Source organism: Anomaloglossus baeobatrachus, chromosome 1 (genome assembly GCF_048569485.1).
Source record: "Anomaloglossus baeobatrachus isolate aAnoBae1 chromosome 1, aAnoBae1.hap1, whole genome shotgun sequence".
Lineage (NCBI taxonomy): Eukaryota > Metazoa > Chordata > Amphibia > Anura > Aromobatidae > Anomaloglossus > Anomaloglossus baeobatrachus.
The window spans coordinates 106,599,868-106,615,931 of NC_134353.1; the positions used below are offsets into that span (position 1 = coordinate 106,599,868).

Here is a 16,064-nt window from a genome sequence, read left to right on the forward strand (position 1 = left end):
TGAGTTTGAGTAAAATTTCCAGAAATTTGCAGTTTATCAAGAATTCAAACACTTTGAGATTCAATTTGAGGTTTGCAAAAAGACCCCAAAAACTTGCATCAAAGGAGTGGACTATTGTCATTTGGTGTGACTGTGAAGCCTTCCCCGTAATGTCCAGCAGTTATGACTTTTAGTGGATTGTCATATCTCGTACAGTGGGGGTCAGTACCTGGGCCATCACAGAACAGTAGATCCCAGTGGAGCACAGTTTGTATGGCAGAGTCATCTTCCATTTCTCAAATCACTGGGTAAGTCTGTCTCTTGTGTAGAGTGTATGGTCTTATGGTCAATCCGGTCCTTTCTCTCACATTCTCTTCTGTAGTGTATAAGCTCTGACGATCAGCTAATTCTTCTTTCTATAACCTATAGTTAGAGATTACCTCAATTTAGCTATAATAAGTTGACAAAAAAGATCGTTGATGAAATGTCGGGTAGAGTCACCAGAAGCAGGACTGGCGTCATGGGCAAATATTGGACTCTGTGTTCTATCTTTTGGGTTGGGGCTAATTATTGTCATACTAATAACAATGTACAAATTGATGAAATAATAGAACAATAGCTAAAACATCTACATTGACAAATTGACTTTTGCTTCATGTATTAGCAAAATCATCCTCAAATATATTCGTATTGAAGCACAAGTGGAACAATAGCGCACAGTGCGAGGTGATGGAAGGGAATCAGACGTGAAACGGATGACCTGTTTACTGGAGCACTTGTATAATACCCACTGTTAAGGGGAGCTCAGTGCTTAAAGTTTTTCTCATCTCCTATTGAGTTCAAAACTAATTTAAATTCACTTGTAGCCAGCGCTTCTTATCTGGGGAGAAGACAGATTTATTGGATTTGACAAGTTAGAGAAATGGAGCTCTCATATTTGGATGTCTTGCTTTATGGCCATAATATACAGCTTTAAATAATCTGTAAGCAGTTTTGTTCCTTTATATCCACTACAACTCTACGATGAACATGGAAAACAATTTTAAATCCTCCGATCACTGCAATCACAAGTGTCCTGTGGATGGTCCTTTATGTGCACCGTCCAGTGAACTCTTGACTTTTCTTCCCTGTCTCTACCCCTTTCTGTGCAGCATCTAGTGCTCTCTGCACTTTCCTTCCCTGTCCTTCCCCCTTTGTGTGCACTCTCTTCACTTTTCTCCCCTGTATCTCTCTTTTTGTGTGCAGCATCCAGTGCTCTCTACACTTTTCTCACCTGCCTATCCCCCTTTGTGTGCAGCGTCCAATGCTCTCTGCACTTTTCTCCCCTGTCCCTCCCCATTTATTAGCAGCGTCCAATGCTCTCTGCACTTTTCTCCCCTGTCTCTCCCCCTTTGTGTGCAGCATCCAGTGCCCTCTGCACTTTTCTCCCCTGCTCCCCCCCTTTGAGTCAGCGTGCAGTGATCTCTGCACTCCCCCCTCCCCCTTTGTGACAGTGTGCAGTGCTCTCTGGACTTTTCTCCCCTGTGCATCCCTCTTTGTGTCAGCATGCAGTGCTCTCTGCACTTTTCTCCCCTGTCCCTCCCCTGTTGCATTGATTACCAGCATATGTGGTTACTGGTTGGTGACTACAAACCAAACACAGGTGGTCTGTTCAAAACGAACACAGATGCTCAGTGCACTCTTGCCGTGGTCAATTTGTTGAGTGCACCTTCGATTATACTTGTTTTCCATCTATCTCCCCCCTGCTCTGGATTAGAGATAAGCAAACCTGTAGAGGTTTGGTTCGCTAGCAGCCAATGAACTGAACCTCTACTGATTTGAACTTCACCTTAGCCTGGTTTGAAAACACTGATTGGCAGTTTTAGTCTCCGCCCAAACATAACTAACTATTAGCAAATCACTTCTGGGGGAGGGTGGGCGAACTTTTTAATTTTTTTTTTTGTTGCACACTATGGGTGATTGCTCTGTTGTTACCCCCAGTGGGCATTGTTCATACACTGTGTAACACCCCAGGGGCTGTGGGGTATTCAATCCCGGGTGTGCGGTGTGCAGGGGGAACAGTCGTGGTCGCGGCCGAGGCTTGGTTCCGTGACCCTGGGGGTTAGCCTGATAAAAGAGGGGTGAAAAATAAAAAGGCAAAAACAATTAAATAGTTCTCGACTACGCCACTTGCGATGTGCGGCCAGGTTATTGGGGCCACCGTTGCAAAGTCCTGCTGGGGCTGATGTAGTGCAGCCTAGGTGTTTTGGACCCTCCGCAAACAGGGACAGGCTCCAGCAGTGGATGGTGAAGGGGCAATGGTAGGGGACAGTCAGTATATCTGTGCAGAGGCGAAAAGGAAACAGTCCACACCGGTATTGCAGTTTCAACTTGCCTTTACTGTAGGCCGGTACCTGGACCCGCTGGTGCCGGTTCCAGGTGTTCCCACTCCCCTTGTTCTCTGTGCCAGCTGTGACCTGGGTTGGCTGTCCTCCATGCACACTTGTTGTTGATGGGCTCCTGTGGCCTAGAGCTTCTTGGAAATCACCTCTTTTCAATCTTGGTCCTGTTGCAGGCAGCCTGGACTTTTTAAAGGGTTCAGTCCCCGTTCCTCTCTTCGCTGCTGATGCTTCAGACTCTTTGGGTGGTGAGGGACCCTAGAGATCCCCTCACCTCGCAGAATTAACAGTTGACCATAAAGTGTCCCGCTGTCTTAGGGTCTGCACCCTGCCTGCTGAGTCCTGTTACCCTTGTTTCCAGATTTCCAAAGGCATCCGGCAGTTCCTAGAGTCTTACACTTCTACAGGTAACCCACGGTTCCTGGAGTCCTGGTTCCTTACTCCAGAGTCCCTCACTCCGGTTACAGCACTCCGTTGTTACTTCAGGTCTTTTCCTTTCTTTCTGTACTTTCACTCTCAACTCCTTCTCTCTCCACACAACTCCTCTACACTCCTTGACTTCTTCCTCCACACACCTTCCCACCACTCGCCCCTACCCCTCGCTGGGTCTCTCCCTACAGATTGGGTGGCGACTATCCAATCAGTGGCCATCCGTTTTACCTGTTGCTAGGCAGTCTCCCAGTCTGATGTTGGGGTTGTGCATGTGGCCTGAGGGTGCTGGTGTGTTGTCTGGCACGGATATTCCGGGGTTTGGGTTTCCACAGGTTACATTTTATGGCACCTGGTACCTCAGGGGTGCTACAACTGCAAGAGGTTTGCACTGGGCTGAGCACCAAGCATACCTGATGGATGCTCACATGAGTGGAGTTTGCACGTAAAGCACCCGAACTCCAAACTTGAACTCTGTTTTTTTTTATGTTCCTGTTCAGTTCAAAAACCAAACCTTGGGTTTGCTCATCTCTACTCTGGATCCTTTCACATCTGACAATCAATACTCGGGGTGCAAAAATACCATATTTTTTTCACTGTAAGACACAAGAGACCATAAGATGCACCATGGTTTTAGAGAAGGAAAATAGTAAAATAAAATTTTAAGCAAAAAATGTGGTCATGACACACTGTTATGGGGCGAGGATCTGCTGCTGACACTGTTATGGGGGTAATGTCCCCAAATTCTCTACTAAGGTACCCCAGCCTGGTAATGATTCATAAAAACAAAACAAAAAAACAAAAACAAAATAAAAACAAAAAAGTGAGCCGGAGTATGAGATGGTATACATGGAGCTTGTGAGACCATGTTCACACTGGCCATAAGACAAAGAGAAACCAAGGAAAAAATTGTGAAAACATACCCTGCTGTAACTAAATAAAAGCATAGTGCATATAAACATAGGGTACTTAGTAAACACTGTTTTTGATCAAAAAAAGCATAAAGCTATCCCACCAAACGTCAAGGTGTACCCAGTTAGGATAGTACCTACACTCTCTAATATTAAAACCTTACCATGGGTCTAAAATAGGCCTCAATGTGGCTAAGGGCTGAGCGTGACTGGGTCCCAACAGGACACACACAGTCAGGGGGATTCACAGAATGAAATGCCCAGCTCACTGAAAAGGGGGCCACTCCCTGTTTGTACTGAATACAAAAAAACTACATAAAAACAAAAAAGTGAGCCGGAGTATGAGATGGTATACATGGAGCTTGTGAGACCATGTTCACACTGGCCATAACACAAAGAGAAACCAAGGAAAAAATTTTGAAAACATACCCTGCTGTAACTAAATAAAAGCATAGTGCATATAAACACTATAATGATTCTCCTGCCTTACATATTATACCCATCCTTGTATATATGTCCCCCATCCTGGTATAGCCCCCTGTGGCACACATGAAAACATAAACGTTTATACTCACCTTTCCTCACTCCACGCAGCATCGCTCGTCTTCCTGTCTGTACCAGCAGCGCCGCTGGCCTGTGTGGAGCCGTGCGCACAGTGATGATATCATCACTTTGCGCACCACTCTCCACACACATCAGCGGGCCGGCAGACAGGAGGTCATCGCGATGCTGCAGAGAACAGTGACCAGAGAGTATACTTATTCACTGTCCCCTGCGCTGATGAAGATACGTGGGGGGCAGTGAATATAGCCACACATGTTCACTCGAGGCTCTAGGAGTCAGGGATGATCACACAGGCCGGCTATTTAGTATGCGCTTACCCTCCACCCATCATCCCACCCACCTCTCAGCGCCGGCTTCAGGGCTGAGAGATGATGTGCATTAGGATGCAGTGCATATGAAATGAGGCTAATGAGCGGGCCCACGTGGTCACAGTAGGTGCTGCTACAGCCTGCTCTTGCCTCTGATGACCCGCTCCACCACCACCGCACCCCCCTTCCCTGCAGCCATTTGACTATAAAAAGCATCCCACTTTCCCCCAAAATTTTGGGGAAAAAAGTGCGTCTTATCGTCCGAAAAATATGTGGAGAGATGGAGAATAGGTAAGTGGGTAACTTCATAGAACTGCCTGGACATGCCAAGGGTGCACTGAGCACTTGTGCTAGGTTTGGACAGTCCCTTAATACTGATAGATTCCCTTATGGGTAATGTATACCAAGCATTATTGAACTTCAAGCAACTGATGTAGTACGTAGCATAAGATGCTCTCTAAAAATTTTCGATGTTGACTGGAATGAATATGTGTAAAATTCAGAAAGAAATAATAACTCATTGATAGTAATGAAATTTATCAGCCGTATACATTTACGGTTGTTTCCTTTTCATCTTTTTTTCTTCCATGAAATTAAAGATTTTATTTCGCAGTCACTTTCACTTCTTGAGGAATCAGGATAGGCCTGAATTTTTCATTCATGAGATATCAGCCTCATACAAGAAGATAAATGACTGTGCCCATAGTGTGACCAATAGTATTATTCCAGTATTTGTAACCTATTGCAGAATTTGCTTACTGCGTATGTTTTATGATCGCCCAGCTAAATCTGTATTCAGGGAAAGAACATCACAGGAAAACTTTAAATATATCTGTATATTTGGATTGTTCTTTATAATAGAGAAATAAAATACACATACGATTAAATATAGATTGTAAGCTTATTGGAGCAGGAACCTTTCCTTGTGTCCTGCACTGCCAGTCTCTTGCAATGGTCATCACTGAACTGACTTCTTACTCTCTCTCTCTCTCTCTCTCTCTCTCTCTCTATATATATATATATATATATATATATATATATACATGTCTATTTTCACACAATACTGCTTATTCTTAATCCAAAATGCGTGAGTTTGTCATATGTAGAAGATGAGTTTGCCATTTTTCCAATGTGTTCTATTTGACACATCTGTACTTAGACTATATATGTAGACGTTACTCCACTCCTGTTCTTCAGCTCTGTAACGTTGACACCACTGTCTTTAGAATTTTTCAGTGACATTCAGAATCTTTTGTCTTACAGCCATTTCGTAGAGTGACGTTTTCTGTTGTGAGTCAACCTCAGGACCCTCATCAGGGGTCATTGCAGAGTTGTTACGACAGTGGACTAGAAGAATCTGAGACGCCGAGCAGTAAGAGTTCCTCGGGACCAAGATTGGGCGCCCTACCACTCCCAGAAGACAACTACGAAAGAACAACGCCGGATGGCAGTGTTGGTGAGGCAGAGCATATGGAAAATGGTAGGGGCATAGACATACACATGTACTGTAGGAGAACCAAGTAGAACGTAGAGCTAGTTCTGTTACCATAGTTGGTTTATGATTGCTGAGTACATTCAAATCAGATGTCAGACTGGAATTAGCCATTTTAAAGGATCGAAATGTGTCTGGGTTTTTGGGATTTCCATACGTTAGTTTTGGATAACCACTTTTACATGAAGAGGTATAGAGAAGGATAAGTTTTGCATACATCATGGGTACACACATTGGTCTGTTATATAAAAGTATTCTAATCTTAAAGACTATGTCCTCCTCTTCCAAACATGGTATTAATTCGTAAATTTCTGTATCTATAGCTCTTATATAGACCTATGTGTCTCCAATGATTAAAAACCTCCAACAAATCCTGTGTATTCTGACTGAAGCATACTTCCTTTTACTTTTCCCTGTCTTCTTTCTAACATATCAAATACAAATTAGCAAGAAGTGTGCGGAAGACTAAAGGGGTATCCCCATCTCCAAGATTCTATCTCAATACATAGTAGGAGTAATAATAAGAATATTAGTAAATACCTCCAATTAGAGATGTTGTATAGCTCTCCTGATTAACTACCGTATTTTTCGTTTTTTAAGACACACCCCAAATTTACAGAAAAAAAAGGTGAAAAAAATTTCTGTCTTATAATCTGGTGGTGTCTTATCGGGGAGGCAGCGGTGATGGATCGGGGTCACAGGAGATAGGGGCAGTGCTTCAGCAGGGCAATGCTGCGGCAGTGCTGTGGGTGTCCCAGATGCTGTTCCAGAAATTGTGGGCGACTGTACTTGTGCTGGGGCGGCTGTGCTGGAGCTGTGGCAGCTGGGCTGGGGCTGTGAGCAGTGAGGGCTTCAAAGAAATGGTGCCTGGAGTTGGCGTATGCATAGATTGAGCTATCGGCTCAGTGAGAAGTCAAGATCTCATCGACTCCTGGGGCCATTATTTGAAGCTCTCACTGCCCGCAGCCCTAGCTCAGCTGCCACCACCCCAGCCCCAGCCCGGCCGCTGCCGCCGCAGCAGCCCCATCACCAGCACAGCCGCTATAGCCCCAGCCTCGCCGTCACAGCCACCACAGCCCTTGCACAGCCACCACAACATTCCCCCGGCTATATTCGGATTATACGACGCACCCCTCGCTCTCCTACTAAATTTTTGGAAGGAAACGTGGATCTTATAATCCAAAAAAATATGATATGTTGATTACCTCATGTGCAGGGCATTGAAGTAGCTTAGGTATCTATGGTTACAACCACTAGCAAGCAATTATGCTTGGTCGTAACCTTGGATACGTAAGTTACTGTAATGTCCTGCACATGAGGTAAGTTACAAACTTTTTCAGAAAATCTTTCCAATATTTCTAATTGGAGGTATTTGCTAATATTATTAGTTCACCTACTATATATTGGGATAGGATCTTGGAGAGGGGAATAACCCTTTAAGTTTCAGACTACAGAGGGTTTCTTTTAGTATTTTAGTTCGAAGACTCTTAGGTCACAAAGGCGGTCATACTCTTTAAGCATCATGTTCGGGGGTCACAACTTGATTAATTTTATGTCTCTAGATGTGGAGTTTCTTGCTTGTGTCAGCTACATGGTAATAAATATACACATAGTGCATTACAAATCAATGTACCTATTATTCCTCTTTTATTACATGCCGGTAGGAAATGCTTATATTTGTCCCTGTATTCAGCCCTAGTTCTGCTAGAAAGTAATAATGTATAGAAAATGAAATTAATATATGCAATAATGTCTACATGTCAGATGAAACGCAATATTACTGAATATCAAAGATGAAGAGTTCTCTAAGTGCCGAGCTATAGGATGATCCTATAGATGTGCTTGAAGGTTGTCATGGTAAATGAGTACATTGGAATTAGTGCAATGCTGACTTACATAGACAAGTCACAAAAAGCCTTGAAGCTGAAGAGAAAAGGTGCTTAACAGATATAGAAAGAAAGGACATTCCAAAGACATGGGGTCCCACATAGCGGCGGGAGAGATCCTTGAGCTGAGCATGCCAGCCAGATAATGGCATTTCCAATGAAAGGAGAAGAGACTGGAAGGTTAGACAGCTGAATGATGTCTGAAATTACTTTATTCAGACTTTTTATTTACAGAAGTTTTCTTACTATGTACATTCAATATAAAACGAATGACAAGTCTAGAATTATATTTGTCGATACAGAAGCTTTTGACATACATAACTATCTGTACATGCCATGAAAAGGAATGGCAGAGGTTATCCTCCAAAGATTCTTTTGAGATCCTTAGTGAATTCATAATGCAAAAAAAGAACACAGAAAAAATATTACATACAAATATTCTGCTTATTGGAAGATGCAGGTGATGCTTTACAGATTACAAGATCATCGCTCAACTTGTATCACTTATACAGTCCTCATGTCAAGCTTCCACTTGGGAGAGCAGGGATATAGTGAAGAAGAAACTCCTAAGTGCAGTAAGACAAAAGCCCTCAAGAGGTCGCTAGCAGAAGCGTAAGAATAGTCAGACAAGCCAAAGTCTAAACCGGGCTGTAACTTTACCCCTGATGAAGCTATCCTAGAAACACGCGTTGGGTCAGATTGTATGGTGCCCTGTCTACCCCTGTGTTGTGCATCTTCCATGCCATCACTGCTTTATTAGAAATGCTTCTCCTTAATGGGATTTTTCAGTTGATTGTGGGTGGTTTCCTAAATGCCATGTATTATATGTTGATTGTAGTTCAATAGATTCCTCCATATCTTTACTTGCATGGTTTTGATGTATTCACAATTGCATCCAATACTGTTGGTATTTATACTTATCTTTGTATGATATGCACTTTATGGGGATAAATTTGGGTCCATTTGTTTTATACCTATGTGTTTGTCCTTGTATGGGTTGTTTTTATTCTTGACAACTAATAAAATGTATATATTTTATTGTTGGAGTGCTATCTTTTATATGCTAAGCACTATTTTCTTGTGTACTTTGGATTTGGCTTAGCATTGTAGCACCCCCTGAAACTAGTGATATTATTATTAGGAGCTTATTATTCCTTGCCTTGTGTTGTAAACCGGGATGTAACGTCAATACAGGAGAGTGAGGAAGCCACAGTCAAATGGAAGCAAGGGGGCAGAAGCCAGGAAGTCACGTCAGGAGCCGAAGGGAAGCAGAGCTGTAGTCAGGGAGAGTAAGTACAGAGGAGGGGGTGTAGGTGCAGACGCAGAATGTAATCGGGATTAGGAGGATAGGGAGGTCAGACAAGACAGGAGGGATGGAGGTCAGGGAGAGGTAAGCTGGGTAGCGGGACAGATTAGAGAAAACTCACAGGAACCAGTTGCGCACACTGCAGAGCAGGACCTATTACTGTCGGCGTCCCGGAGGTAACCACATCATAATAAAGTGGTGTGACCCCCGGAATGAGGCACAACCGAACAGGCCCCCCCCACCTCACATAACCCCAGAAACTAAGTGTAAACACTAGCTCTGAAACGTCAGACCCAAGTCATGACACCTCAATATTTGAAATTGAAATTTCAAGAAGGTAAAGTCTTGGAATGATGGACATTTCAGGATGGATAGACAGGTTAATGATATGCAAATGATGACAAAATGAAAACAACATTTTCAAAACATCTCGACTTTTTCAGTTTAGAGTATGAGCACCATGTGCAGAAATAGACACACTTACATGCCTTGGCATGATATTAATCAGGTTATGAATGGTTGTCTGATCAATCTTCTGTCATGCTAAATGCATTTAGGAAAATCACCAAGAATCACTGCTGGCAGCTCCTTTTGCACAATTAGAAAAACATCCTCAGACAATGAAGGCTATGTTTTCAGAACCAAGGAACTGAAAAGACAAAAAGGCACAAACCTGGCGTCTTATCCTCATGAAACCAGTGCAGAGAATCACTCACCTGGGGAAGTTGTGCAAGTCACAACTACCGTAGATCATCTTTTAGCGTGGATAACCGATTGCTGCAGCCCCACGGGGAGAAGTAATTCAGCAAAGCAGGAGAGAGGGGTTGTAATGCCACGCTGCCAGAGAGACTCAGAGAAATTTTCAGTAAAATCAGCAGGTCTTATTGTTGATAGTTCTACACATTTCGAAACTAGCATGCTCCTTCTTCAGGAAGCAACAACAACAATTTACCATTGTTAGTTCTTGAAGAAGGAGCATACTAGCTCTGAAACGCGTAGAACTATGAACAATAAGACCTGCTGATTTTAATGATATTTTCTCTGAGTCTGTCTGACAGCACCGCATTATACGCCCTCTATCCTGCTTAACTGAATTAATGAAGGCCATGGTAGTACATTTAGACCACGTAAGCTGTTCTTCGTTGAAGGAGCAACAAGTGGCCTGGCATTATAGTGTTGAAAAACAATAGAGGTTATTGATAATTTGCTCGAGTGCATTCAGCATGACAGAATATTCCTCAGACATCCATTAATAACCTCATTGATAGCAACCAAGGTTTCTGTATCTGGTGCTCATACTCGATATGATACTGAATAAATCAATGTGCTCTAAAATTTTGTTTTCATTATTTCAGCATTTATATACCAATAACATGTCTATCTGTCATCTTTGTAATTCATGACTTTTCTAGGTGTTGCAGTTTTACTGTTGAGGGCTGGATACTTAAAACAGCACGTAAATCATGTCCCCAACAATTTTAACAGAATCATTTAGACAACCTCTTTAAATGGAACCTGTCGTGTAAGAAAATGCTATTAATGCTATTTACAGTTCAAATTTGGAGAGAAAAGGGTTAATAGACCGCGCAGCCATTGAAAAGAGGATCCATTTTGAAGGAATGATTTTATTTGGCTGCGCGTTTCAAAGCCTTATGGCTTCTTCCTCAGGACAAATCATATACAAACATCAGACTTAAAAACAGGGGGTATATATAGGAAGAGAAAGGGGCGGGCTAGAACATTCACGAAAGGCTCGTCAATATCTTTCAGGTGGGAAAGGTACTGAAGAGCCTTTCTTGAATGTAATGTTCTCTCCAAGTTTGATCTCCATCTCCACGTGGGTTCTGCTGCAGCCATATTTACGCCATTACAGTGGTTGTGACTCTCACAACCACACCAGGTGAGTCTACCCTTACAGCACCTTTGCTGATAGTGTTTTAGGATAAGACCCTATTTGCACATACTGTCTCTTCTAGCACAAGCCTCTACTCCCTACTACGCCAACTGTGCCCCTATGTCTTACAGTCAAGGCTGCCCAGAGGAATACAGTTAATTTCCTCCCGGCAGCGAGGCTCTTAGCAAAGCAGTCGCATGGCTTCAGAATACTATTAATCTTCAGATTAACCCCATAATTATGCAGGGTTATTGAGTTTATTTTTCCATGACATGTTCCCTTTAAAATGTTATCCACCACCTTATCAATTTACTCAGAAAATGAAGCCTGTAGGGAATATACTGCACTTTGCAGCCACTGATATTGACCAGTATGTGCACCTTAAATTTGTTTTGTTCTTAGGTAAAGTTGTTACCCACAAGAAACATTAATTGTTTATTTACAGTCTGGGTGTAAAATGGTGGATCTGTGATTAAATATTCATACTGCCGATCTACAAACTCTATGGGAGGTTTGAAAACAGCGGCTGCACTGTTATTATTTATCCTGTGAATAGGTAATATATATATATATATATATATATTTATTGCAGAGGAAAAAACTTTAAAAATGCACAAACATCTTGTGACAAACACATTAGAATACATCTACTTTCCGGTATGCCGCCCTATTTATATGTCTTAGAGTTAGAAGAACAGAGAGGATTGATGTTTGTGGAAAAGGTTCAGCAAAACTTTTGTTAGTGAATGTGAGTACATGTTATTACAGGAGAACGTGATGTAGAACTGCCGGAAATGTTAGGAACAATCTGCATATTTTAGGTGTTTTTCTTCAGTCTGCGCTATTTCTGCAAAAACATATTGCTATAACTATGGTTGTTAGTCAGGTTCTGCCTGCTGGGATGTTAGTGTTCTGCTGCGAGTCAATAAGATGTTTCTCTGTTGCTATTAGCCTATGTTCACACGTCGCTTTTTTGCTGCTTTTTTTTACTGCAAGCAAAACCTTCTCGCTTACCAGTAATGAATATTCTTACAAAAAGGTTTGGCTGTGTGTCGCCCAAAGAAGGGGGTACTCGGTCCCAGGTGGTTGCAAACGGGAATGTCACTTCAGGTGGCCATTGCCCGGTCCTGTGCCCTGGGGACGCTTAATAAAAGGGGGTATTTACAGGGGATAATAGAGGTAATGTTTGTGACGCCACCTGCGAGTTGTGGTTAAGAATGGAGAACCGCCGCTGCTCAACGTGGGTACTTCCAGGGATGGTGATAGTGGTAGCTATGGTGGCAGGCCCTCCGCAGGTAGGGCTGTGCCTGGGAGATGTATGGTGTATAATGATGGAGACCACACCAGGTTAACTTGGACCCTTGGCTTGCTGGTCCCGGTCCCATGAGTATCCGTGCCAATGTAGTGACCCAGGTTGCTCTATCCCCGGCACTCTCTGTAGATTGAGTCCCCGTAGCATGGAGCATTTGGGAACCCCAACTCTCCCTTTTGGGGTACAGTCTCCTTCTTCGTACGGTGGTCAGTGCGGACCCTGCGGGGAATTAAGTGTCCGAACCCCGATCCTAGCTTACTGCTGATGCCCCCAGATTATTTGGTTCGATGAAGTCCATGAAGGTGTCCTCACCGTGCAGGTATTTATCAAACCGTTTGAAACTTGACATTTGACCTAGGGCCCTGTGCCCCGTGCGTGCTCCGTTTCCATCGGTATCTCAGTTCCCATCCTGGTGACCTCTCTCCTGTGCCCCCAGGGTCACCGTTACACGGACCCAGCTCAGGCACGTCCGCACACCTCAACTGTGTGCTCCCGACTTTATGATTGCCACTCATTGACTGACCCCTCCCTCCAGGCTGGCTACACCCAGGGACTCGTTCCCATGGCTACCATCCCCTTACATGCTTAACCCTTTATGCCAAGTGTGGAGAGGAGAACTAGGATTTATATGTGTGTTGGTGGAGTCGGCACTAGTACTCCAGGTCCCCTAGAGGATGCAGTTCCTTGTAGTGCCCTGAGGCTTTCAGGGGCGATACAGCTGCATTTTTGCTTATTTTGGTGAAGATTATATGTGTTATTTGTCTACAGTACATGTTTAATAAAGTTAGTTTCATTCACACAAAAAAAAAACAGCAAAAATGCATCAAAAACTCATGGTTGTATTTTTGTACTTTCTCTTTGCTTTCTAAATTGACAAAATGCTGCAAAAACACTGAAAGAATAGACATGTTGCAGTTTTCAAAAAAGTAGCAGGAAAAAAAAGCAATTTTACATTTTGCATTGTACTGTAAAAAGCAGTTTTTAATTTGAATAAAAACACTCAGAAAAAACCCTGCAAAATATCAATATGTGAACAAAGCCGTATTTGTTCCACTCTCATAGTTTGAGTCTCTCGTAGACTGTGGCATGAAATTCTTCCCCCATTTACTTTTCCTCCATGTTTTCCTGAATTTACTGTCTTAAAAATGATTTTTTATGAAGATTCAGAACAGAGAGTTTGTGGAGGGTAAAGAGGATCCTGGAAGGTGATGCTTGTATAGAGGTGGTTCACCCCTTTACATTACTGACGTCACATCATCGGACATCAGAGGTCACAGAGTCTGGGGGTCACGCATTGGGGATGAGCAGTCCGCAATAGCGCCACCCAGGGTACGGTCACACGAGCGTATAAATCGGACAAGTGCAATGCGAGAAAATTTGGCCAATTTTAGTCAATGAGGCAGAGCAGTTCGACAGCTTTTCTCGCATCCAGATTCTGGAAGCGAGAAAAGTCACAGCATGCTATGATTATATCCTGAAAACGTCCAACACTCGCCGATATAAGTCAATGGGTGCGAGAAAAAAACAGACGCCACATGGACGGCACACAGACTATCCCAGTGACGTCTGTTTTATGGATGCAATTCTATCATGTAGCACAGTACACTGTAAATGGTGCTGTAAATCATTCTAAGTGACTAATTGCTGCCGAGAAAAAAACGGATTGCACATAGACAGCACACTGACAGCACACGAATGAAAAATGAGAAAAAATCATCCTACTCTCCTGGACGAGAATGGGACAGTGTTTTCTTACATTTGTGTGAGTCCAGCTTCACAGGCATTATTGGCAACACAAAGTATTTGAGATAAACCTTGTTTCTCAACATAATATCGATGTGGCCAGTAATGAAAAGGGATGAACCACCTCTTTAAGACATGGAAGCATTCCCACCAAATATTTTATTGCCTAAATCTGTATAAATATATATGTAATGTACTGAAAGTACAGAAATACATAAACCAATTGTTGTCTTATCCCGTTTTCATCGCTGCACCGATCCTCTTCTCGGTCATGGGATGACTATTCTGACTTGTCACTTCACACAGGGCTGTAGGTGTGAGTTGGTAGTCACCTTTACAGTGTAAGTCTATGGAGCATAGAATTAGGCTCACACATAAACCCCTGAGTGATCTGCCAAGTAGGAATAGAAGACATATGAGTGAGAAGAGGACTGGAGTGGTGCTGTAAACCAGAGAACACGGCAATCGGTGAGTATATTAATGCACTTAAATAACATTGCATATACATTTACACAGGTTTAAGCAATAAAATGTTTGGTGGGAGTACTTTCTTAATAACATATATTATCATATATACTGTTCAAAGGCAGGAAGAAATACAAGCAAGCTTCCTGATTACAGAAAATTACTGTATTATGTATTCTGCAAGGATAAAAACAACTTTAGAGAAAACAGCTTGAAAGTCAAGCCAGGAACTTCAAGAAGAGTCGGCTAAAGGGTGCTTTACATGCTGCGACATCGCTAACGATATATCGTCGGGGTCACATCGTTAGTGACGCACATCCGGCGCCGTTAGCGACATCGCTCCTTTTCATAATATCGTTGCTGCTGCAGCTACGATGTTGTTCATCGTTCCTGCAGAAGCACACATCGCTATGTGTGACACCACAGGAACGACGAACATCTCCTTACCTGTGTCCACCGGCAATGAGGAAGGAAGGAGGTGGGCGGCATGTTCCGGCCGCTCATCTCCGCCCCTCCTCTGCTATTGGGTGGCCGCTTAGAGACGCCGCAGTGACGTTGCTATGATGCCGAACGCACCTCCCCCATGAAGTAGGGATTGTTCAGCGGTCACAGCGATGTCGCTGTAAAGGTATGTGTGTGTGACGCTGCCGTAGCGATAATGTTCGCTACGACAGCGATCACCAAATGTCACACAAGCGACAGGGGCGGGTTCTATCACGCACGACATTGCTAGCTATCGCTAGCAATGTCGTAGCGTGTAAAGCACCCTTAAGTTTCCCTCTTTGGCTTCTCTCATCCAACCTAAGGCTGATTGACAGATCTTTTTCAGGCTGGCGGAGACCCCTTGCGGACCCCTCTGCCTTTCTGTTTGGCTTGTTCTGAAACTAGGCTTACTTTGAAACTCCAATGTTTTAGGTTGGTTTAATACTGCGTTATTACGTATGTTCACTGGTCCCATTGGGACCTACATTCACTGGTCCCGTCGAGGCCTACATCCAAATTCTCCCGCAAAACATGTTTTGGATGCATGCTCCGACGGGGCCATTGACTGTAATGGAGCAGACAGAGTCAGCATTTGCTCGGTCTTGCACTATTTTCGGGCGTATATGCTTTCTGCAGGCGGACACCCAGACGTAGAAAGCGTATACGCTCGATAATGGTGCAATCCAGAGCACACGTTGACTATGTCTGCTCCATTACAGTCAATGGCCCCATCAGTGCATGCGTCCAAAAACCCATTTTATGAGGAGGTTTGGGCGGAAGCTCCAACGCAACCACTCATCGTAGGTAAAAATGCAATGTGAAGGGGGCCTTAGAATAAAATGTATATCTCTGTCTGTGATGTGGGCAGCATGAAATGATTGACAGTTGCCCTTTAAAATACCCTCCCGGTTTTG

General features: G+C 43.4%; 1 protein-coding gene across 4 annotated transcripts in view; it reads left to right on the forward strand.

Annotated features, from left to right (window-relative positions):
- The window catches only part of PCDH7 (protocadherin 7), a 1,104,634-nt gene that overhangs the window by 560,029 nt on the left and 528,541 nt on the right, over positions 1 to 16,064 (forward strand). For 2 of the 4 annotated variants that reach the window (XM_075346946.1, XM_075346948.1), the window contains exon 2: positions 5,833 to 6,049. In XM_075346946.1, the coding sequence (XP_075203061.1) occupies positions 5,833 to 6,049 (217 nt within the window). The remainder of the gene's footprint in view (positions 1 to 5,832; positions 6,050 to 16,064) is intronic. The other 2 variants (XM_075346947.1, XM_075346949.1) reach the window with 1 other exon arrangement.